The sequence below is a fragment of the Catharus ustulatus genome, chromosome 23, assembly GCF_009819885.2.
Source record: "Catharus ustulatus isolate bCatUst1 chromosome 23, bCatUst1.pri.v2, whole genome shotgun sequence".
In the NCBI taxonomy this organism is placed as follows: domain Eukaryota; kingdom Metazoa; phylum Chordata; class Aves; order Passeriformes; family Turdidae; genus Catharus; species Catharus ustulatus.
In genome coordinates, this window is record NC_046243.1 from 2,961,565 (window position 1) to 2,969,434 (window position 7,870).

The following is a 7,870-nucleotide window of genomic DNA, read 5'->3' on the forward strand; positions in this document are numbered from 1 at the left end:
AATGTTCTTAATTTTGTAATGAACCCTGTGAGATTGATGTGTGATGCAGTTTGTCAGCTGCAAGGGGAAAATGAAGTCCAGTGCTTACTTTTTGTTCTAGGACCTTTGTTATGGGAGCAATTGCTCGAGGTATTAACTTTTGAATCTGGGCTCTGCAAGAGTGAAAGGATGTGATGGTTCATGCACCTGAGCAGGAGGGTGCACAGCTGCATGGGGGTCCTGCTTTTTACAGGATGTGATTTAAAGGTGGAGACAGCAATAGCTTATTGAGAGGGTACATTTTGTGACCAGTATTTACACTTGATACAGTTAATTTTGGTTCAGAAGCTGAGCATGATGGAAAGAATGTGACATGCACTGAAAGGAAAGGAAAGCTCACAGCTCTTTTGCATGGTGGTGTTGATATCCTTCGATGTGAACATGAAACCCAGCAACCATTTTCTTCTGTTTCCAGATAAAAATTCCTTTGTCTTGCCTTCCCTACCCCTGCCTTGCCTGCCTTGCATACAATTCTCTTGCCTTAACCTCCCTTGCCTTACCCCTCCCTTCTCTTGCCTTGCAGACCCATCTCTTGCCTTGCCTTGCACATCCATCCCCCACTGTGGCTTGCCTGCCCCTTTCTTGCCTGAGTTTCTCTGCTCTGCTTTGGGGAGCTGCTTGCCTCTTGAACAGGTGATGGTGTGCAGTGCTCCTGGAATGGCTCTTCTCAGGGTGACAGAGATCTCAGCCTCAGAAGCAGAATGAAGAGAAGACTGAAAACACTAAAGGACACTGAGGAGATTCTGGTATGTTTTAATTTACCTTGGAACATAACCCAGTGTTTGCTGTCCAGCCTTAGTACAGAGATGTGGCTCAGAGAAAGAGTGGTAAAGATGCTCAGTGTAGGGGAACATGAGGCACCTTGCCAAAATATCCCTTGTGTGTGTGACAGATGTGGAGTCAGCCTGAGTGCCAGCAGTGTCTGCAGGGGAGCTGTGGACAGTTCATGTGTCACAGTGTGGGGGTGGCACCAGGCTCTGCTGTGGACAGTTCATGTGTCACAGTGTGGGGGTGGCACCAGGCTCTGCTGTGGACAGTTCATGTGTCACAGTGTGGGGGTGGCACCAGGCTCTGCTGTGCACAGTTCATGTGTCACAGTGTGGGGGTGGCACCAGGCTCTTCTGCCTCCCCACTGCTCAGAACTGGCTGTGGAACTCCTGGCTGTGAAACTCCTCCTCAGCCTGTGTCTGGCCAATCTTCAGAATCTCTCCTGAGTCACAAGAGAGTCCAATTTCAAGTCCACACCCAGGGATCCCAGTGATGGGCAGCATAAAGCAGTGTGCCCAGCTGCAGTCCTTGAGAGCTGTATCCCCCTGTGACCTGTGTTCCCTTCTCCCATCATGGCTTTGTTTTGCTGGTGCCTGGCTTGGGACTCCTTGTCTTGCACAGGATACTGAACTGGACTGCAAACACATGCTAACAGTGGTAACAGTCAGCTTTATTTCCACAACTAAATCAATTTCAGCATTTGTGTGCATGCAGAGGAGGAAGATGGGCAGGACAGAGGACACCTTTGACCCTGAGGCTGCCTTTGCATCAGCAGGCACTGCTGCAGTACGAAATGGTCATGGTCCACTGCAGCCTGCACAGGGTCCTGTTCATCCTCCTGCTTGTGCCTTTTTCCCTATGATGTCCAGCAGCATCTGGTGCACCTGAGTTAAGAATTGCTCCAATATCTTGTATGGATACTTGTGTGAAGAGGGCAGGAGAGATTGTGTTGGTGTTGGCTGCTCAGAGGGGGATGAGGTCTCTGGTGCTGGCATGGCTGTCACATCTGGGTGATGAGTGGGAGTAGAGCAGCCTGATACTATTGGTCCTGGCTCTGGCTCTGGCTCTGGTTCTGGCTCTGGTTCTGGTTCTGGCTCTGGCTCTGGTTCCTCACAGGGGGTTGAGCCAGAGCAGCCTGATTCTGTTGGTGTTTGCTCTCCCTCTGGTTCCTCACAGGGGGATGAACTGGAGCAGCCTGATTCTGTTGGTGCTGGCTCTCCCTCTGTTTCCTCACAGGGGGATGAGCTGGAGCAGCCTGATTCTGTTGGTGCTGGCTCTCCCTCTGTTTCCTCACAGGGGGATGAGCTGGAGCAGCCTGATTCTGTTGGTGCTGGCTCTGGCTCTGGTTCCTCACAGGGGGATGAGCCAGAGCAGCCTGATTCTGTTGGTGTTTGCTCTCCCTCTGGTTCCTCACAGGGGGATGAGCTGGAGCAGCCTGATTCTGTTGGTGCTGGCTCTCCCTCTGGTTTCTCACAGGGAGTTGAGCCAGAACAGCCTGATTCTGTTGGTGCTGGCTCTCCCTCTGGTTTCTCACAGGGGGCTGAGCTGAAGGTTGGCTCTGGCATTGGAGTGGTTGTTTCAGTTGTCTCTGGAAGTGGAGTGGGAGTAGAGCAGCCTGACTCTGATGGCCTTGGCTCTGGCTGCTCAAGAGGGGTTGAGAGGCAGTGTGACTCTGGTGCTGAAGTGGCTGTTACAGCTGGGCACGGGCCCATCTGCACCAGGATCCAGTCGTAGAAGTGCTGAGTGGAGGTGTAGACTCCCGTCCGTTTTGCCCTGGCACAGCCTTTTCCCCAGCTGGTCACTCCCACGAGCCAGAAGTAGCTGGCACTGTTATCTTTGCACACCAGAGGCCCTCCACTGTCACCCTGCAGCAGAGGAGAGAGGATCAGGGTGCTGTTGGGTGGCTGCTGTCAGCACTAGAGGCTTGCTTCTGTCTTGCAGCCCCTGCCACAGGTGTGTCCCTGGCACAAAAAGGTTCTGCTCAGGTGCTGGAGTCTCCAGAACCTTAGCTGGGAACAGGGTGGGTGTCTGTGAAGGGCCCTCTTGTATCTGCACAGCGATGCCAGATGGGCAGAGCATGGATGGTCCAGAGTCTGGACCTCTGGGCTGCTGAGAGCACTGGATGGGCTTTCTGGGCAGGGGGGCAGGCTTGGAGAAGATGGGCACTTGGCAAGGAAACTGCACCAGGGGAGGGGACCCAGGGGAGGAGAAGTGATTTGCCAGGCACAGCACACAATAATGGGGTACCTTTACTGCTGGGGCTGGCTCCCAGCACTCCTACCTGGCAGGTGTCCATGCCACCCCGTGGGTAGCCAGCACACAGGTTGTGGGTGTGGATGGCCCCAGAGTACCAGCGGCTGCTGTTGACGAGCTGGTTATCCAGGAGACGGACCTTGGCTTCCTGCAGGACATCACTCACACCCTGAGCTGTGAGCACAGGAAGGAATGAGCACCCAGAATTCACACAATTCACACCATGACTAGAGACCTTCAAGAGACCTTCAAGAAGAGACCTTCAAGATCATCAAGTCCAGCCCTAACATCTCCACCAAGTACTACATCCAGTCTTTTTTTTAAACACATCCAGGGATGGTGACTCCACCACCTCCCCAGGCAGATCATTCCAGTGCTTTATCACTCTTTCCATGAAAAACTTTTTCCTAACATCCAACCTGTATCTCCCCTGGCTCAGGTTGAGACTGTGTCCTCTTGTTCTGTCAGTGCTGCCTGGAGAAAGGGACCAACCCCACCTGACTAAAATCACCTTTCAGGGAGCTGTAAGAGTGATAAGGTCATCCCTGAGCCTCCTTTTCTCTAGGATAAACCACCCCAGCTCCTTCAGCCATTCCTTGTGTTCCAAGCCCCTCACCAGTCTTGTTGCCCTTCTCTGGATGTGCTTCCTGTCTGCCTTGGGGAGCAGCCAGCCCCACCTCTCCAGAGGCATACAGCCTACAGCCTTGTCAGCTTTCTTCTTGTCTCTGGTAGGTGTTTTACCAGGCCTGAGAGTGCTGATATCAATCAGTGACTTCTCAGTAGTTTACATTAGCCAGCAGAGAAAGACTGGAGGCCTTACTAGATACGTTCCACAAGAATCTTTATTTCATGCCAAGGGTGGTCAAGTAAGAATTCCCCAGAGACAAAGGGCAGACAGCCATATTTATAGGTTCAAGGGGGATTGAAACTACAGCCAATAGAAAGTTATACAAAGGGCAGCATCCAGTCTAAGTCAAAAGTTCTACAATTACACAAACTAATTTCTAACCAATTATGTTCCAAGGTGTTAGGAGAGTGACCAAATTCTTAAGGAATTTGGCTCAGCCTTGGTATCCAGGAGACCTTATCTATTAAACTACATGCCAGGGGCCAGGGGAAGATGGCTTTGGAGGAATTGTATCATCCACACAACCTGACTTTGCTGTCAGGGAGCCCAACCCATTTCTCCAGTGTGCTCAGCTCACCCTGAGGGCACGGTCCCTTTTTGGCAACTCACCTTTTGGACTGCCAGAACCCCAGCCAGCCACGTAGCAGGATTTTAGCTTTGACACTGTGATGGAGGCGTTGGGCACACAGGCCAGCTGCACATAGTCACTGCACTGCACGGGCTGGTCCAGCTGCAGCAGGGCAATGTCGTTCTGCTGGGACTCTGCCGTGTACTGCTGGTGCACCAGCAGCTGCTTGATGTGGCGCACCTGGGCCTCGGGGCCCAGACGGCTCAGCTGGGTGGCCCCGATGAGCACACGCCACAGGCTGATGTTCCTGCAAGCACAGACAGGGGTGATGGAGCTTTTCTCTTTTATATTTGTCATAGATTTGTAATCCTGTGATTCTTTAGTGTGTAACTTTAAATTCTGTGTACAGTGTGAGCTGCTGCTTTCCCATTCTGGTCAGACACAACAATTCCTCTCCAGGCCTGAGGATCAAGGACACCTCACTTCCTGAGGGTCCAAGAAATGTAACAACAAAAGTGACTTGGAGGGAAGCAAACTGGGGGTAAATGACTTCATTACCTGAAACTGTAATTGGAAGGTTAACCTTCAACATGCAAATGGACCAAACTTATAAAAGTATGAAAACCTGTGACCCTCTTGTCCATTTTTGGGTGTAGCCCCTGCAGGGCTTTGTTTGTCTGAAATGCACCTGAAGGCCCTTCCATAAATACAACTGCTTTTTATTCCCTTCATTTTATCTGGCCTCTGTTCTTAGGTAATCCTGAAAAGGCATCACTATTGCAGCTCAGCACTTCCCTACCTTCTGCTTCCCAAGACAGAGAGAAAAGCAGAGAGGGTAAGAGAGCAAGAGAGGAAAGCAGAGCAGTGAGGAGTGTGAGTGCCCTAGCATGCCTTAGGCTCCAGGAATGCCACGCTGGAGGCTGCTGGGCAGCAGTGACATGAGCCCAGCCTTCTGAGCAGTCTCTCAGTGGGGCTCTGCAGTGCCAAGGCACTGGGCACACTGCAAGGAAAAGGAGGGGAGCAGTGTGTGGTGCTGCAGGCTGGGCAGCTGTTGGTGGTGGGGATCCCCTCATTCCTTGCTCCTCCTTACCTGGCCTTTTGGAAGCAGTGAGCTGCTGTGAGGACCCACTGGGGGCTGATGAGGGACCCTCCACATGTATGGCCAGAGCCTATTTTCTCGGGGTCCTGGATGCTGACAATCCAGGGCCAGGCCCCTGGCTGGGCACCTGTGCCAGCCATGATGCTGAAGTCAGAAGCTATGGAGTTGAAGTCAGAAGCCATGGGCCGGTGCCCGCAGGTGCCACTGCAAGCAGGAAGTCATTACTGCCCTGCCCTGCAGCTGCCCACGCTGGCTCCTGCTGCCCCAGCAGCTGGGGGCTGGCAAGGAGGCTCCCACATGGGGTTTGGGGTGTGGCAGTGGGGGACAAGCACCCTCCCAGAGCATGGGGCCATACCTGCAGGTGTCCCAAGTGCCATGTGCAGGCCTGTACACAGCCAGCAGGATGAAGAGGTACAGCAGATTCATCACTGCCAGTGGCAGCTGGCAGCTGGAAAAAACAAAAGCTTGTCCCTTCCAGTGCAGCCACTGACCTGTGTGCCTGCAGCAGCTGCATTGCCTGTGGCACCGCAGCCCTGGGGCTGATGTCACAGAGTGGGTGGTTCCAGGTTCTGGGCACGGTGTCCTCAGAGGGCAGGGAAAGGTCACAGCCTCAGAGCACCACAGAATGGTTTGGGTTGGAAGGGACCTTGAAGGTCATGCAAGGCAAAAGGGGTCCCGTGCCTGGCACCTGCAAAATGACGCCGTGGGCAGACAAATCTGGTACAGAGGGAAAGTCACTCCAAAGGCAGTGTTTGGCCAGAGAGGGTGCTCAGAGCCACCACAGGATGGAGAAAACTGGCACATCAAAGCTAGGCAGAGGACAGGAAGGAACAATGCCATGTGCCAACAAATGGAACAAGCTAATGGAACAAGCCTGAGAAACTCCTGAGTGTTGCTGGAGGAATTGCTGACCATGGCAGAGTGTGAGAAGGTGACAGGAGTTACAAAGCCACCAGGAAGCCCTTCTGAGCCTGTTTACACATTTTCCATGTCTGTAGCAGGGTGAGTACTGCAAATGCCTCAGTGCTGCCTCTTGCTTTGGAGGCTGGTGCAGAACATGAGGGGCTGAGATGGAGAGCGTTCATGCACTCACTGTTGTGGTTTGGGAGTGGAATTCCCACTGGAACACTGCAAAACACTGCTCCTCACTCCCTTCTCCCTTTCCCCTCCCTTCTCTGGTGGGCTTGAGAGGAGAACTGGAGGCACAAAAGGAAAAGATCATGGGTTTAGATAAGAACAATATACTGGAAACAGCAATGAAACAAGAAAATGAACAGTAACAGCAGCAGTATAAATAATGAAGTGCACAAGAGAGTGGGATGGGACAACCATGCACCCTGTGGAGCCTGGCAATACCTGCCCAGGCTGCCATGCATTTCCCCAGAGGGGACTTCCTCCCCTGTCCCTGGAAAATGGTGGGAGGTGGTTCAGAACAACCTCCAGGTCCCAGCCATGCCCTCTCCTGGCTATAGCAAAAATTTACCCCATCCTGGCCAGGACCAGGACACTCACCCTGTGATCTGTGCCAGAGGCACTGGGTCCCTGCATGCCAGGGAGGGCAGTCACCAGGGATTGGCAGACTTTGGAAACTCCTCACCTCTCACTCTGGCCTCTGGTTTTTCTCATTTTATGGAATGGAAGAACACATGTCCAACTCCTCCCAGTGTCTTCTTCACTGGAAATCCTCCATGCTTTGATTCCTTCTCTGACATCCTGCTGCATCTGGGAAAGCAGTGGCAAGCCCCAAGGCTTTGTGTGAAGGTCGTTCCTGCAGCACTAGAGGTGCAGGGAGGCTGGGCTGCCCTGCCTTTTCCACACCTCATCCAGAACACCTGGAAGCTCTTCCCATTCACACTCCCCTGCCCTGTCCTCCTCACCCCACAGGGATGCACAGAGGGGCTACCACACTTCACAGTTTGGTAGCCCTGATACCACACTGCATCAGCTCCATGTCCTGCCTCAGGACACCCAGGCTCTCTGCTGACACCTGGGCTCATCTCTGCAGCTTTGCTGTCCTCCAGAGAGAGTTGAACAAACTCATCCTCTAGAAAGGACACACCACAGGCCCAGGAGCCAGCAGCACCACAGGAGAGTTCAGCAAGGTGCCCTGGGGATAGCCAGGCCAGGCAGGGCAAGGTGGGGGGACCACAGGGCCTCACTGAAGCTACCACATTGTACAGCACAATAAATAAAGTTAAATAAATGCTGGGATGAAACACAGCAGTGCTGGGACTGCTCTATGTAGCAAATAACAGTTATGGGGGAGATTTACAGATGAACTGGGTACACCTGAGAGCTGGGGCTCCTGCTGGAAGGCTTCAGCCTCGAGGCTCTCAGTTCCCAAAGGCTCTGCTGGTAACTCCTTCCCAGCAATGGCTCCTGGGGCAGGGAGTGGGGTGGACAAGTCAAAGATGGGGCAGAGATCAGAAGGAGCTGGGGAGCTCAGAGAGGTCTCCAAGGGGAAGAGGCTGTGTCTGAAAAGTCCCTCATTTTTCTGGCCAGCTTGGCAGCTCTG

The 7,870-nt window shown here is 53.1% G+C and overlaps 1 protein-coding gene across 1 annotated transcript; it reads right to left on the minus strand.

Annotated features, from left to right (window-relative positions):
• Positions 1-268: 268 nt before the first annotated feature.
• On the minus strand, positions 269-5,865 carry LOC117006364 (acrosin-like). Its single transcript, XM_042779923.1, has 4 exons — positions 5,347-5,865; positions 4,298-4,563; positions 3,089-3,234; positions 269-2,672 (listed from the first exon to the last, which is right to left on the minus strand). Exons 1-4 carry the CDS (start codon positions 5,535-5,537, stop codon positions 1,638-1,640), a joined length of 1,638 nt encoding a protein of 545 aa, XP_042635857.1. The 5' UTR covers positions 5,538-5,865; the 3' UTR covers positions 269-1,637.
• Between the last annotated feature and the right edge of the window lie 2,005 nt (positions 5,866-7,870).

Excerpts from the sequence above, each read along its gene's own strand:
- LOC117006364 (XM_042779923.1), bottom strand. The coding sequence starts at position 5,537 with ATGGCTTCTGACTTCAACTCCATAGCTTCTGACTTCAGCATCATGGCT. Across the intron at positions 3,235-4,297 it reads GGGTTCTGGCAGTCCAAAAG|CTCAGGGTGTGAGTGATGTC; the intron begins GTGAGTTGCCAA and ends CTGTGCTCACAG. Across the intron at positions 2,673-3,088 it reads GTGGCATGGACACCTGCCAG|GGTGACAGTGGAGGGCCTCT; the intron begins GTAGGAGTGCTG and ends CCTCTGCTGCAG.